The 16515-nt window shown below is 35.8% G+C and overlaps 1 protein-coding gene across 1 annotated transcript in view; it reads left to right on the forward strand.

Moving 5' to 3' along the window:
- The window catches only part of LOC141507470 (NACHT, LRR and PYD domains-containing protein 12-like), a 107523-nt gene that overhangs the window by 48754 nt on the left and 42254 nt on the right, over positions 1 to 16515 (forward strand). The window contains exons 10-11 of the mRNA XM_074215149.1: positions 4528 to 4695; positions 12600 to 12773. Coding sequence (XP_074071250.1) covers positions 4528 to 4695; positions 12600 to 12773 — 342 coding nt within the window. The remainder of the gene's footprint in view (positions 1 to 4527; positions 4696 to 12599; positions 12774 to 16515) is intronic.

Consider the following 16515-nt stretch of genomic DNA (forward strand, 5'->3'; position numbering starts at 1 on the left):
TCTGTCCAATCCAGGTTCAGGGTTGATATTTTTAAAGTCTCCCCCCCTTTCACTCTGCCCTCAGGATAGAGAAGAAACTGGAAACTGGTGACTTTGTACAGGATGTCCTCATTTAGCTCCAAATCATTTGCATGTCATGGCATCACCTCATTCACATATCATGGTCCTCTTCTAGAACAAAGACAAACAACCTCTGTGAGTAATAGGAGCAGAGTCACTCATTGCAAAATGGGCTCCTCACTCCTTCCCTCCTCTTTCCCCCTCCTTCCTCCCTCCTTGCTTCCCTCCTTCCATCCTTCCTTCCCTCCTTCCCTCCTTCCTTCCTTCCTTCCTTCCTTCCTTCCTTCCTTCCTTCCTTCCTTCCTTCCTTCCTTCCTAATTGCATAGAGTAGTTTAAATGGGGTATAGATCTGGAGTCAACATATGCAGGGTCAAGTTGAGGAGACTGGCATGAGAGAGTGGGCATTGGTGGAGAGGATGAAGAATGATTTCTAGAGCACTTCTGAAAGTCCTGAAGTGAAGCCATTCCAAAGAGGTGTGGGTCTCCAGCTCATGAAAATCTCTCACAGATCAAACCACAATTTAAAAATAGCAGAGAAAATAGCAGTCTATGTGACTGCTCTTAAAATACGTAAAGGTTGCTATCATGATGCCCTGAGTTGTCTCTCCTCTAGGCTGAGCACTATCATTTTCTTTAGCAAATTCTCATGTGGCATGGGCTCCAATTTTTTCTCTAGGTATGCTTGCTATTTTGTGGATATTAGATTTTTTTTGAATGAAGACAGCCACACATCCAGAACTAAACCAGATCTGTGAAATTTCTTAAGCAAGGAGACCAAAAGCAGGGGTCCTACATCTAGCATTAATTTAAGGCTGACTGAAAAGATTTTGGTGTGAAGACAAAGGCCAGGAGGTGGGAGATTCACTTGTTAGTCTCTTGAATGATAAACCTCAATGAAGAGTTCTAGATTGGGGTTAACAGAGTGCTCCCAGGGCAGAAGAGAGGAGGAAGTTCATTCTTGACATGTGGAGATCAACTTTGTAGAATCATGGAATAAAGAAAGGCTAGGCACAAATTCAAGAAAATTTTATTAGTGCCTGACATAGAGTTAAGAGGATGTAGGTGAAAGCTGTTGTGGAGGTAGACTCCACAAGAAGGATAATAAGGCATAGAAAAGGCAATTCTGCTTATCAACTTCTAGCATGGTGGTTGTTCAAAGCAGAGCTCAAAAGGAAGAGGAATTTTCCATGGAGACATCAGTTAGATGTTTTTCAGATGACATCAAATTAGAGTATCAATCATCAGAATTCTGTAGAATCTGATAAGTGGGATCCAAAACCTCTGTAAATTGTTAGTTTTAAAAATTTGCTTTGGAAAAATCAAATGGGTAAAAATTGTCATCCATGGAAAAGTATAAAGGTTTGAAATCTCAAGAAAGGTTTAGTATGAATAGGAAAATCCATTTGCAGAAAGTGATATTTTAGTTGGCTCTTTTACAAGTGGATTACAACCCATTCATTTATCTGCGTATATTATTCTTTTGTTCCAAGTTGACTTTATCAATAGTATTTTAGGTAACTTTTAAAATTTATTCTAATATTGTCCTTATATACCATCATATCCTCTCCTGAACATTCTCTGGAATTCTTTTTTAGGACTCTGGTATTCATATTTACCATTCCCTTTAAGTGGAAGACCTATTTATTCAACCTCTCACCTACAATGACCTATTAACATTACTATAGATTCATTTTGATGTGATCAAACCACAGAGGTCATCATGATCAGCCCACATTGATCAGGCAAAATAAATTTTCTCAAGGAAGATTATGATTATGTCCCTTCCCAGCCCAAGGTCCTTCTGTGGGTCCCTATCCCTATCATTCTTCAGTTATGCCTTAGGCAAAACAAATGTTTAGGTTGTATGACTGTGTCTTTTTTGCCACAGTTTCTCATGAGTCCAAGAAACTAAAGAAGAAAAATGTCAAGGCACTCCAGTATCTCTGCCAAGAGATCTCCAAATACAGGTTCCTGAAGAATCAGGCACAACTGGAAAATGACTTAAAAATAGCAGAGAAAATAGCAGTCTATGTGACTGCTCTTAAAATACGTAAAGGTTGCTATCATGATGCCCTGAGTTGTCTCTCCTCTAGGCTGAGCACTATCATTTTCTTTAGCAAATTCTCATGTGGCATGGGCTCCAATTTTTTCTCTAGGTATGCTTGCTATTTTGTGGATATTAGATTTTTCAATGTCCCAACCATATTGTTGTACCCAGTACTCAACTTGTCATTTTAGATGTAGCCTGAACAGGTCTCTATTACCTGCTCCTGAAAAGAAACTTTTTAAATTAAGTCTGAAGTCAATTTAGATCTTTGTATTGTGATACCATACTCTACATGAATAATGAGCTTTGAATCTCCTAGGAAACCTGGGTCTTTCTCATAGAAAGTGTTGCCTGACCATCCATATCAAATGAACAAATCAGATAACAATATGTAAAGTACTTTGCAGACCTTAAAGTATTCTATAAAGTATTATCATCATTTTTATTTTATTCATAATGTCAGTTATTTAACTCATGTTTGAATTAATGTTAATTTCTATTAAATATTATCTTACTATGTTCAGAATATATTCTTGCTTCACAGGATATTTTTGAATCCTAACATTGCCTGCTTTTTTATGCAAATGTTATATATTATCTTCACATTTAATAATGATGATACCTATGTCTCTGTCCAAGTCATTAACTAGATGTTATAAAATACAAGGACAAAGTCAACTCTCTAAGGCAATCTTTTGGAGACCTCCTTTCAGAGTTAGAAATATTAATGATTACAGTTTGAAACTGGCGTTCCACCCATTTAGGAATCTAAATTTACTTTTGCTTAGCCCACTTCTTCCCTTATTTTCTAGAAGAAAAACATGAGGTTTGTAAAAAAAAAAGTTTGCTGAAATCCTTGGGCAGCAGGACCTTTACCTTCCAGTTTGGGAAAATTACCATCAAAAGGAAACACCAGGCATGGCCTGAACTTGCTGAAGTACTTCTTGCTCTTTATAATCATCACTTCCATTTTATATCTTCACTAGTATTTCAGTAAAGATATCCTACAATTTTCCTAGTGATATCTACCAGTTAATCTCTGGGCCAAAGAATAGAGATATTTTAGTTTTTTGTTACCATCATTCTCAATTGGCTTTACCTAGCAGTCCTTCCACATCCCTCAGGATAGAATTTGTGAGCCTAACTTTCCACAAATATCCAATTTTGACTTTTCCTATCTTTTTTCATTTCTGCTAATTTGCCTCAGAATTATTTTATTCTACATTTCTCTTAGTAGTAGTAATTGGTAACAATATTTCATTAGAGGTTTATATATATATATATATATATATATATATATATATATATATAGAGAGAGAGAGAGAGAGAGAGAGAGAGAGGAAGGTTTGCAATTTCTTTTTCAAGAGCTGTTTCTTTTCTTTTCTTTTCTTTTCTTTTCTTTTCTTTTCTTTTCTTTTCTTTTCTTTTCTTTTCTTTTCTTTTCTTTTCTTTTCTTTTCTTTTCTTTTCTTTTCTTTTCTTTTCTTTTCTTTTCTTTTTTGCAAGGCAATGGGATTAAGTGGTTTGCCCAAGGCCACACAGCTAGATAATTATGAAGTGTCTGAGGCTGGATTTGAACTCAGGTACTCCTGACTCCAGGGCCGGTACTCTATCCACTGTGCCACCTAGCGGCCCCCACAAAAGCTGTTTCTTCATCTCCTTTGACCACTTATTCATGGACAATGATTTAAATCAGATAATTCAGTATGTATGTATCTTTATATGCTCAATTTGAATTTAATTCCATATCAGAGATTTGTTGCCAAAAGTAATGCAAAACATCAACCCAATGTCTACCCTTCCTATCATACTGATAGTTTTGTTCATCCAAAAAAATTTTAGTTTCTTAAGCTATTTTCTCTTTTTTTTTTTTTAACACTAAGAATTCTCCCCTATTCATACTAAGGATCCTGATCTGATTCCTTTTTCCTTTTTTTTAACATTATGACCTTGAATATTAAGGTCCCATATATTTGAGCTAATTATGGCATGTGTTTTAAATGTTGATCTAAACCTAATTTCTCCCATAATGCTTTCTGCTTTTTGCAAGTGATTTCTTCTTTTTTCTAGATATAGGGAGTTCCTCTGTGAGTAACTTATTGTTCCTGTGTCTATTGAAGACAAATTATTGAGCTTGATTGTTTCTTATTCTTTGTTATTTAATCTGGTCTATTGTTATACTTTTCTATTTGATGTCAATGATTTTCCTCATTTAGTGCAATCTGAGGTCTAAAAATGGTGTTCATTGAAAGAGTCTGGCAAATTTTAAAGAAACTACATTCATTCTACTGAAAAGGGATAAAGCAAAGCATGTTGATCATAAACTGGTTTTGTTTTTAGTATTACCCAGAGAAATACAGGAAATGAATTTACCACAGAAAATTGAACTAACCACTCTTTATTTTTTTTTCCTCCTACAGTTTGGGTTATTGTAAACTTAACTCTCAATGTTCCCAGTTCTTCTCTGCTCTGAGTAGCAACAAAAGCCTGAAAAACCTGGATTTGAATGGAACTCACATTGAGAGGAGTGAAATAAAATTTCTGTGTAAAGCCCTGGAAAACCCAAATTGCAAGATAAAGACACTGAGGTGAGTTCCTACATGTTATTTGCAGATGTTCTGCTTGGTATCAGAGACAGTAGAACAGGAGGAAGAGTGAGCAACACAGACCATGGAATGGAGAATGGAAAGTGTCTGTTCTATCCAGCATTATATATATTTTTTTAAGATTTTGGCAAGGCAAATGGGGTTAAGTGGCTTGCCCAAGTCCACACAGCTAGGTAATTATTGTTTGAGACTGGATTTGAACCCAGGTACTCCTGACTCCAGGGCCAGTGCTCTATCCACTGCACTGCCTAGCTGCCCCCAGATTTATATTCTTAAACTCTTCTCCCTTACCCTATGCCCTAAAAGAGAGAGGAGAAAGTGAAACTGGTGGCTTTGCACCCTCAGATAGCTCCAAAACCTTTCCATGTCAAGATATCAGCTCCTTGACCTATCATGGTCCTTTTCTAGAACAAAGGACAAACAATCTCTTTGAGTAATCAAAGCAGCCCCACTCATGGTAAACAGGACTCCCTCCCTCCCTTCCTTCCTTCCTTCTTTCCTTCCTTCCTTCCTTCCTTCCTTCCTTCCTTCCTTCCTTCCTTCCTTCCTTCCTTCTTTCATTTCTTTTCTGCTTCCTTCTTTTCCACATAATTACAGAGAGTAAAATAGATGAAGTGTCGATCTGAAGCCAATATATACAGAGTCAAGATGAGGAGATAGTCATGAGAGAGTTGGTTTTGATGGATAGGACTAAGAATTGTCTCTAGAACATTACTGAAAGTCCTGAAGTGATGACATTCCAAGGAGGTTTCGATCTAGGACTCCAGGAAGATATTTGGATGAACACAGACACAGATCAAGAATTAATGCAGATGTGTGAAATTTCTAAAACAAATAGACCAAAGGCAGGAGTCCTAGATCCAGGACTAGTTCAAGGCTGCCTGAAAAGACAAAGGCCAGGAGGTTGGAGACTCACTTAGAAGTCTCTTGAGATTTTTTTTAAAGGATTTTTGTAAGGCAAATGGGGTTAAGTGGCTTGCCCAAGGTCACACAGCTAGGTAATTATTAAGTGTCTGAAGCTGTTTTTGAACTCAGGTCCTCCTGACTCCAGGGCCAGTGCTCCATCCACTACACCCCCTAGCCACCCTGGAAGTCTCTTAAATGATCAGTCTCAATGTAGAGTTCTAGATTGAGGCTAAGACAGTGCTCCCTGAGCAGAAGAGCAGAGGAAAGTCATTCCTGACATGGGGAGATAACTTTGTAGAATCATGGAAGAAAGAAAGTCTCCGTAGGAATCCAAGTAAATATGTTTTTTAAAAAGATTTTATTCATTTTGAGTTTTACAATTTTTCCCCTAATCTTACTTCCCCACTGAAGGCAATTTGCCAATCTTTACATTGTTTCCATTGATCCAAATTGAATGTGATGAGAGAGAAATCATATCCTTAAGGAAGAAACATAAAGTATAAGAGATAGCAAGATCAGACAATACAATATTAGTTTTTTTTCCCTAAATTAAAGTTAATAGTCCTTGATCTTTGTTCAAACTCCACAGTTCTTTCTCTGGATACAGATGGTATTCTTCATTGCAGGCAGCCCCAAATTGTCCCTGATTGTTGCACTGATGGAATGAGTGAGTCCATCAGGGTTGAACATCACTCCCATGTTGCTGTTAGGGTGTACAGTGTTTTTCTGGTTCTGCTCATATCACTCAGCATCAGTTCATGCAAATCCTCCAGGCCTCCCTGAATTCCCATCCCTCCTGGTTTCTAATAGGAACAATAGTATTCCATGACATACATATACCACAGTTTGTTAAGCCATTCCCCAATTGAAGGACATTTACCAAGTAAATATTATTAATGCCTAAGATAGAGCTGCATAAGTAAAGAGAAGAGGATGTAGGTGAAAGCTCTTATAGAATAGACTCAACAAGAGAATGAGGCTTAAAATATGGAATTCTTCTCATCAAAATTGCTTGCTGTTGCCATGGAGATTGTTCAAAGCAGAACTCAAAAGGAAGAAGGATTTCTTGTAGGGATTAATATCCATCATATCTTTTTCAGATGACACCATATAAATCAGCAGCAAACACTAGAAATATGCAGAGCCTGCTGAGATCCATTACCACTCTAGATTGTTTGGCCTAATAATCTGTTTGCGAAAATCAATTGGATAAAAAAATTGTCGAATAAGTGTATAAGTAGTGTGAACTTTGTTCTTTTTTTGTCACAGTTTCTCATGAGTCCAAGAAACTAAAAAAGAAAATGGCAAGCCACTCCAGTATCTCTACCAAGAAATCCTCAAATGCAGGTTCTTAAAGAGTTGGGCACAACTGAAAAAATGACTTAAAAATAACAAAAATAACAAAGAACAACTATAATTCCTTTTCTATGTATTAGCCCTTGAAATACTCAGAGGTCGCTGTCATGTTACCTTCAGTTGTCTGTCTTCTAGACTGAACATTGCCACTTTCTACAGCAAAGTCTCATGTAGCTAGGGCTCCAATTTCTTCTCTAAGTGTGTTTGCTATGTTGTGGATATTAGATTTTCAACCACATTGTTGTACCTAAAACTCAAGTTGACATTTCATATGTTACTTGAGCAGACCGCTATCACCTGCTCCTGAAAAGATATATTTTTTTATGAAGCCTGAAATCATTTTAGGTCTTTAGATTGTGATATGACATTCTTCATGTATACTGAGCTTTAAATTTCCTAGAAAACCCAGGCCTTACTCATATAAACTGTTGACTAACTATACTTATCAAATGACCAAATCAGATAGTATATGTAAAACACATTGCAAACTCTAAAGTATTCTTTAAAGTGCTATCATCATTTTTATTTTATTCATGTTAGTTAACGTGTGTTTGAATTATTATTAATTTCTATTAAATATTATCTTACTATGCTCAGAATAATATTCTAGCTTGACAAGATGCTTTTGGATTGGGGAAACTAGGTGGCACAGTGGATAATGCACTGGTTCTGGAGTCAGGAGGACCTGAGTTCAATCCAGCCTCAGACAATCATTACTTAGCTAAATGGGCAAGTCACTTAATCTCATTGTCTTGCAAAAAGCCAAAACAAACAAACACAAAAAAAAGCAAGATCTTTTTGGATCCCAACATTGTCTGCTTTTTCCATTCAATTATTATATGATCTTCACATTTAATAAAGATTACACCTATATTTCTGTCCAAGCTATAAGGCAATCTTTTGGAGACCTCTTTTCAGGGTTAGAACTATTAATGCTTGTACTGGCATTTCAGGTGACTCTAAATTAGCTTTTGCTTAGCCCACTGCTCCTCTTATTTTCTATAATTCTATGAGGTTTATATGAAACAATTGCTAAAATCCATGTGCAGCATGACCTTTACCTCTAAGTCTGGGGAAACTTGCAACAAAAGGAAACATCTGGCATGGCCTGATCTTGTGGAAGCACTTCTTGGTCTTTATTTTGTATCTCCTATTTTGTAACTTCACTAACAATCTCAGTAAGATATCCTAAAATTTTCCTTGTGCTAACTACCAGTTGATCTCTTGGTCAAAGATTATAGATATTTTAGTCATTTGTTAGCATCATTCTCAAGTGACTTCATATCAGTCATAGCACTTCCTTCAGTAGAGCATTAGTGAGGCTAACTTTCCACAATTTTCCAATTTTGACTTTTCCTATCTTTTTTCATTCTTACAAATTTGCCTCATAATTATTTCATTTGGCATTGCTCTTATTAGTAGTAATTGGTAGCAATCTTTTATAGAGGTTAATACATGTATAGAGAGAAAGATTTTCAATTTCTCTTTTGAGAGATGTTTGTTCATCTCCTTTGACCAATTATTCATGGACAATGATTTAAATAAAATAATTCTGTTCCTTCCATATATGTGTATATGTGTGTGTATATGTATGTATTTACGTATATTCAAGTTGGATGTCAATCCCATATCAGAGATTTGCTACCAAAAGTAATACAGCACCCCCAACCAATGTTTACCCTTCCTGTCATATCATTAATTCTGTTCATACCAAAATGTTTCAGTTTCATAATATATTTTGGCTTTTTTTTGCCATTATCTATGAATTCTCCTCTATTCATATTGTCTAAGGTTCGTGTACTGATTCTCTTCTTTCCTCTTTTTTAACCATTATGACCTTGAATATTAAGGCCATATATATTGACCTAATTATGCCATGTTGTAAATGTTGGTCTAAACTTAATTTCTTCCATAATGTTTTCCAGTTTGGGGAGCAACTTTTTCTTTTTTTTTTTGGATACTGGGAATTCTGTGAATAATTTATGTTCTTCTGTCTATTGAAGACAAATTATTGAGCTTGAATGTTTCTGATTCTTTCTTATTAAATCTTGTCTATTGTCATACTTTTTGATTTTGATGATTTTCATCATTTAGTACAATCTGAGGTATAAAAGTAGTGTTCTTTGAAATAGAGCGGCAATTTTTAAACAAGCTACATTCATTCCACTAAAAGAGATAAAACAAAGCATGTTGATCACTAACTGGTTTTGTTCCTTTCTTTGTTCCTGCTTTCCCTCCTTCCTTCTTTCCTTGCTTTCTTTCTTCTTCCCTCTCTCCCTCCCTCTCTCCCTCCCTCTCTCCCTTCCTCCCTCCCTCCCTCCCTCCCTTCCTTCCTTCCTTCCTTCCTTCCTTCCTTCCTTCCTTCCTTCCTTCCTTCCTTCCTTCCTTCCTCCCCTCCTAACTTCCTTTCCCTACAATTTGCAGGGAATAGTATAAATGGGCTGTACATCTGGAACAATATATGCAGGTTCAAGTAGATGAGATAGTTATGAGAGAGTGGGTACTGATGGATAAGACCTAGAATGATCTCTAGTGCACTCTTGAAAGTCCTGAAGTGAAGACATTTGAAAGAGGAGTCCTAGATCCAGGGATAATTCAAGGTTGCCTGAAAAAAACATTGAGATAAATTTTAGACAAAAGCCAGGAGGTTGGAAACTCACTTGGAAGTCTCTTAAGTGATAAAGGTCAATGAAGACTTCTAGATTGGGGCTAACACAGTGCTCCCAGGTCAGAACAAAGGAGGAAGTTCATTCAGGATATAGGGAGATAAACTTTGTAGAAACCTGGAATAAAATCATATTGGAAGAAAATCAGTAATCCAAATCATATTATTAATATCTCTCATACAATTGCATAAGTGACGATATAGGGATGTGGGTGAAAGATGTTATAGAAATAGACATAACGAGAGAGAATGAGGCATAAAATAGGGAATTCTGCTCATCAGAATTGTTTGCTTCTGGCATGGAGGTTGTTCAAAGTAGGGCCCAAAAGGAAGAAGGATTTCCTCTAAGTACTAACATCCATCAGTTAGATCTTCTTCAGATGACATCATATTAATGAGTACCAATCACTAGAAAACTTAGATACTGCTCAGTGAGATCCATAACCATTCTACACATTGTTTCGGAAAAATCAAATGGGAAAAAAAAGTGTCAACCATGGAAAAATATAAAGGTTTGAAATCTCAATAAAGGTTCTAGGAGTGGGGATGAACAGGAGAATGCATTTGCAAGCAGATCACAACCCATTCATGTATCTCTCTCTCTCAGGCAAAATAAATTCTCTCAAGCAGCATTAAGATTATGTCCCTTCTCATCCCAAGGTCCTTTCATTGGTTCCTATTAAATTAAATCCCTGTTAATTTGGTCTTTATGTTTGGACACAGTTATATCTGGGGCAGAACAAATGTACAAGTTGTGTGGCCTTTGTCCTCTTTTGCCACAGTTTTTCATGAATCCAAGAAACTAAAGGAGAAAATGGAAAACCACACCCATAACTCTGCCAAGAAATCCCCAAATGCAGGTTCCTGAAGAGTCAGGCACAACTGATAAATGACTTAAAAATAACAAAGAACAAATATAATTTATGTGACAACCTTATCATGTTGCCTTTAGATTGAGTAGTGCCATTTTCTTCAGCAAATTCTCATGTGGCCTAGGCTCCAATTACTTCTCTAACTGTGCTTGTTATTTTGTGGGTATTAGATTTTCAATATCCTAACCAAGTACTATCATCATTTTTTATTTTATTCATAAAGTCAGTTATTTATTTCATTTGAATTAATATTAATTTCTATTGAATATTATCTTACTATGTTTAGAGCAATATTCTACCCTGACAAGATATTTTTGGATTCTAACATTGTCTGGTTTTTCAATGTGTCATATCATTCATCTTTGTCTCTGTCCAAGCTATTGATGAAAGGTTAAAAAGCATAAAATCAAAGTCAACTCTTTAAGGGAATCTTTTGGAGATCTTCTTTCAGAGATAGGAATATTAAGGATTACACTTTGAATCTGGCATTTCACCCATTTAGGAATTTAAATTTACTTTTCCTTAGCTCACTCCCCCCCCCCCCCTTTTCTAGAAGAATAGCCTGAGGTTTGTATGAAAAAGTTTGTGAAAATCTGTGTGCAGCATGACCATTACCTCTGAGTTTTGGAAACTAGCAACAAAAGAATCATCTGCCATGGTCTGATCTTGCAGAAGTGCTTCCATTTTATATGTTCACTAGCAATCACAATAACATATCTTAAAATTTTCCTTGGAATGCCTAACTCCCAGTTGATTTCTGGGCCAAATGGTATAGATATTTTAGTCATTTGATAATATCATTAGCAAGTGCCTTTCCATAACAGTCCTACCACTTTCTCCACTAGAGAATTATTGAGGCTAACTTTCCGCAATTCTCCAATATCGACTTTTCTTTTGTTTTTACATTTTTGGTGATTTGGCTCAGAATTGATTTTTTTGCATTTGTCTCAGTAGTTATTGGTCCAATCAATTAAAGAGGTTAATATATATAAAGAGAGAAGAAAGTTTGTAATTTCTCTTTTGATAGATGTTTCTTCATCTCCTTTGACCACTAATTTACCAACAATAATTTAAATACTGCTCCTTCCACATATGTATTTGTGTATATATGCATATATTTTTATGTTTATCTTAGATATTAATCCCATCTCAGATATCTGCTACCAAAAGCAAAGCAAAACATTATTCCCACTTTCTAAGAATTCTGTCCTCTTCGTAGTTGTGCAAGGTTCTTGATTTGATTCTCTTTTTTTCTTTTTTTAAAAAATTGTTTAAACATTAAACATTTTTTTGCCTTGAATATTAAGAGCCCATATATAATTTGAGCTAATTATGGAGTATATTCCAAATGTTGTTCTAGAACTTATTTTGTTGAAATGTTGACCAATTTTGCAAACAATTTTTTTAAATATAGGGAGTTCTTTTATGAGTAATTTAGCTTCTTGTGTCTATTGAAGATTTATTATTGAATTTAATTCTTTCTCATTTTCTTTTATTTTTTCCAGTCTATTGTTATACTTCTCTATTTTTTTTTTCAATTAGCAATAGATGTGCACTGGTTAGAGCACTGCCCTTGGAGTCAGGAAGAAAAGAGTTCGAATCCAACCTCAGACAACAGACACATAATAGCTGTGTGACTTTGGGCAAGTCACTTAACCCTGATTACCTTTCCTCCAGGGAATCTCCAGTCATCCCGAATCATATCTGGCCACTGAATCCAGATGGCTCTGGAGTAGAAAATGAGACTGGTGACTTAGCACAGCAGCCCCTCAGTCCAATCTAATTCCTGTCCTCGTCATAGCATCACCTCCCTGATATCATGGTCTTCAAGAATTAAGGACAAACATTATCAATAAGCACTAAATAGTTTTTGAAAATTCTTGCACTATAATAAATATATCTAAAAATTCTGTTATTTGGAAGAGTATAACTATTATTTAAGAAACTACATTCATACTGAAGATGAGAAAAAATGGTGATCATAAAATAGATGTGTTTTTAGAATTGTCCAGAAAAAAAGACAGGAAGTGGATTAATCACAGAAAATTGAATTGACCAGTTTTCCTTTGATTATTTTTTCCTTACAGTTTACAGGCTTGTGACTATGATCTTAAATGTCTCCAGAATCTCTGCTCTACTCTTTATATCAATAAAAATCTGAAAAACCTGAATTTGGGTGAAACTTCCTTTAAGGAGGAGGAGGATATCAACTTTCTGTGTAATGTTTTGGGAAACCCAGACTGTAATATTCAAACACTGAGGTGAGTTCCCACATCTTATCTTTGCAGATGGTCTGCCTGGCATCAGGGACAATAGTACATGAGGAAGAGTGAAGCAACACAGATTGTGGAATGGAGAGTGGAAACTGTCTGTCCAATCCAGGTTCAGTTTTCACATTTTTGCACTCCTATCCCTTTCACTCTGCCCTAAGGAGAGAGGAGAAACTGAACCTGGTGACTTGATCAGTTCCCCCTCAATTAGCTACAAATCATTTACATGTGAGTAATAGGAGCAGCCTCATTCATGGTAAACTAGGCTCCTTCCTTCCTTCCTTCCTTCCTTCCTTCCTTCCTTCCTTCCTTCCTTCCTTCCTTCCTTCCTTTCTTCCTTCCTTCCTTCCTTCCTTCCTTCCTTCCATCCTTTCCTTCATTCTTCCCTCCCTTTCTTCCTCCCTCCCTCCCTTCTCCCCATTCCTCCCTCCTCCTTCCCTCCCTCCTTCCCTCCTTCCTTTCTTCTTTCCCTGCCTCCTTCATTCCTAGCCTCCTTCCTTCCTTCCTTCACTTCTTCCTTCCTTCATTCCTTCCTTCCCTCCTTTGTCCCTTGCCTCCTTCACTCCTTCCTTCCCTTCTTCCTTCTTTTCCCTCCTAATTGCAGAGAGTAACATCGATGGGGTGTAGATCTGGAGCCAATATATGCAGGGTCAAATTGAGGAGAAAGTTATGAGAGTGGGTCTTGGTGAATAGAACTTGGAATGGTCTCTAGCACACTCCTGAAAGTCCTGAAGTGAAGCCATTCCAAGGAGGTCTGGATCTAGGGTTCATAAAAGGCTCTCTAGGGAGATATTTGGTTGAAGACAAGTCTGTCTGGATCCAGATGTAATTCAGATCAGGAAAGTTTCTTAATCAAAGTGACCACAAGCAGGAATCTGAGATCAAGGGCTAATTCTAGACTGCCTGAAAACACATTAGCATAAAGACAAAGGCCAAGAGGTAGGAGACTCACTTGGAAGACTCTTAAGTGATAAAATTCAAAGAAGTATTCTGCTTCCTGAGCAAAAGAGAGGAGGAAGTTCTTTCTTGACTTGGGGTGATCAACTTTGTAGAAACATGGAAGAAAAATTGGTTATGCAGTAATCCAAGTAAATATTATTGATGTCTGACATAGAACTGTATTAAAAAAAAAGATGAGAAGATGTAGGTGAAAGATGTTATTGAGGTAGACATAACAAGAGGGAGAATGAGGTATAAAATAGGGAATTCTACTGATCAGAATTGTTTGCTTCTGTCATGGAGCTTGTTCAGATGAGATCCCCCCCCCCAAAGGATGAAGAATTTCCTCTGGGAACTAATTTCTATCGGGTAAATCTTTTTCAGATGACATAATATTAATCAGCATCAAACACTAGAAGTCTGCAGAGCCTGTTGAGTGAAATTGATCCATAACCACTCTAAATAATCTACTTTGGAATAATTAACTGGATAAAAATGTTGACCATGGGAAAGTGTAAATGTCTGAAATCTCAAGGAAAGGATCTAGGAGTGAGGATGAACAGGAAAATACATTTAAAGAAAGTGATATTGTACTTAATTCTTCTCCAAGGAGATTACAACCTATTCATATATCTCCACATATTGTTCATTTCATCCAATGTTGATTTTATCAATAATATTTTAGATAACTTTTTAAAAAATTCTTCAATTATGGACCTTATGGTACCATCATTCTTTCTTGAAAATTCTCTGGCATTCTTCTCAGGGAGTCTGATATTCATGTTGGTCATTCCCTTTAAGTGGACCACCTAGTTATTCAACTTTTTCAATTACAGTGACCTCTTCAAAATCACTGTAGATTAATATCATTGTCATCAAACCATTGTCATCACCATCACTCTATATCCATCAGGCTAAATAAATTCTTTCAAGGACCATTATGATTATGTCCCTTCTCATCCCAAGGTCTTTCTATTGTTCCTCATCCATACTCTTAAACTAGACCTTTATAGTTGGACGTAGGTATGCCTAGGTATGTGCAAGCTCTATATCCCTTGTCCTTTTTTGTCACAGTGTCTCATGAGTACACAAAACTAAAGACCAAAAAAGAGAAGTGATGACAGCTGGGTGGAGTAGTGGATAGAACACAGGCCCTGGAGTCAGAAGAACCTGAATTCAAATCCAGCCTCAGACAATTAATAATTACCTAGCTGTGTGACCTTGGCCAAGTCACTTAATCCATGGCCTTGCAAAAACAAAATAAAATAAAATAAATAAAGAAGAAAATGGCAAGTCACTTTGGTATCTCTGCCATGAAATCTCCAAGTGGATGTTCCTGAAGAGTCAGGCACAACTGAAAAAATGACTTAAAAATAACAAAGAACAAGCATAATTCCTTTTTTTATTGTGACAACCATTGAAATACTTGAAATACCTTGAAATACCTCACATTTGGTAAACTAGGCTCCTTCCTTTCTTCCTTTCTTCCTTTCTTCCTTCCTTCCTTCCTATGTCTCTGTCCAGATCATAGACCAAATGTAAACAAACCATTTCTTAAAGTCAACTCTCTGGGGCAATTTTTGGAGACCTCCTTTCAGGGATAGAAATACTAAAGATTGCTCTTTGAATCTGGAATTTCACCCACTTACAAATCTAAATTTACTTTTGCTTAATGCACTTCTCCCCTTATTTTCTAGAACAATAGCATGATGTTTGTATGAAACAGTATGCTAAAATCCTTCTGTAGCATGACTTTTACTCTGAGTTTGGAAAATCTAGCAACAAAAGGAAATATCTGGCATGACCTGATTTTGTGAAGCATTGCCTGCTCTTTGTGGTCACCACTTCCATTTTCTTTCTTCACTAGCAATCTCAGTAAGATATTCTTAAATTTTCCTTGTGATGACCAGTTGATCTCTGGGTCAAAATGTATAGATATTTTAGTCCTTTGTTAGCTTCCTTCTCAATTGACTTTCCATAACTTTCCATAGTGCTTCCCTCAGTTTTGAATTAGTGAGGGTAACTTTTCCACTGTTCTCCAATATTGGCTTTTCTTTTTGTTTTCCATTTTTGGTAGTTTGTCTCAGAATTAATTTATTATACATTTTTCTCAGTAGTAATTGGTCCAGTCCATTATAAATGTTAATATATAGATAGCTAGAGAGAGAGAGAGGAAAGTTTGCAATTTCTATTTTAAGAGAAGTTTCTTCATCTCCTTTAACCACTTATTTATGGCCAGTGACTTAAATGTTGTTCCTTCCATATATGTACTTGTGTATATATGCATGTATTTATGTTTATCTTGGATGTTGTTAATCCCTTATCAGATATTTGCTGCCAAAAGCAAAGGAAAACAGTACCTTCCTATTATATCATGAATTCCAATAATACAAAACCATTTCAGTTTCATGACCTATTTTCTCTTTTGATATTCTCGCTTTCTATAAATTCTGTCCTCTTCATAGTTGTACAATTTTTGGTTTGATTATCTTTTTTAAAACATTATTTAAAATGTAAACTTTTTGTCTTGAATATTAAGACCTCATATATATATATATATATATATATATATATATATATATATCATTTGAAATAATTATGAGTATTTGCTAAATGTTGTTCTAGATCTTATTTTGCCAAAATTGCAAGCCATTTTTTTTAAATACAGGGAGTTCTTTTATGAGTAATTTATATTTTTGTGTTTATTGAAGATTTATTATTGAATTTAATTGTTTATTATTACTTTTTATTTATTCCAGTCTATTGGTATACTTCTCTATTTGTTTTTCAATTA

This window comes from Macrotis lagotis, chromosome 1 (genome assembly GCF_037893015.1).
Source record: "Macrotis lagotis isolate mMagLag1 chromosome 1, bilby.v1.9.chrom.fasta, whole genome shotgun sequence".
NCBI lineage: Eukaryota > Metazoa > Chordata > Mammalia > Peramelemorphia > Peramelidae > Macrotis > Macrotis lagotis.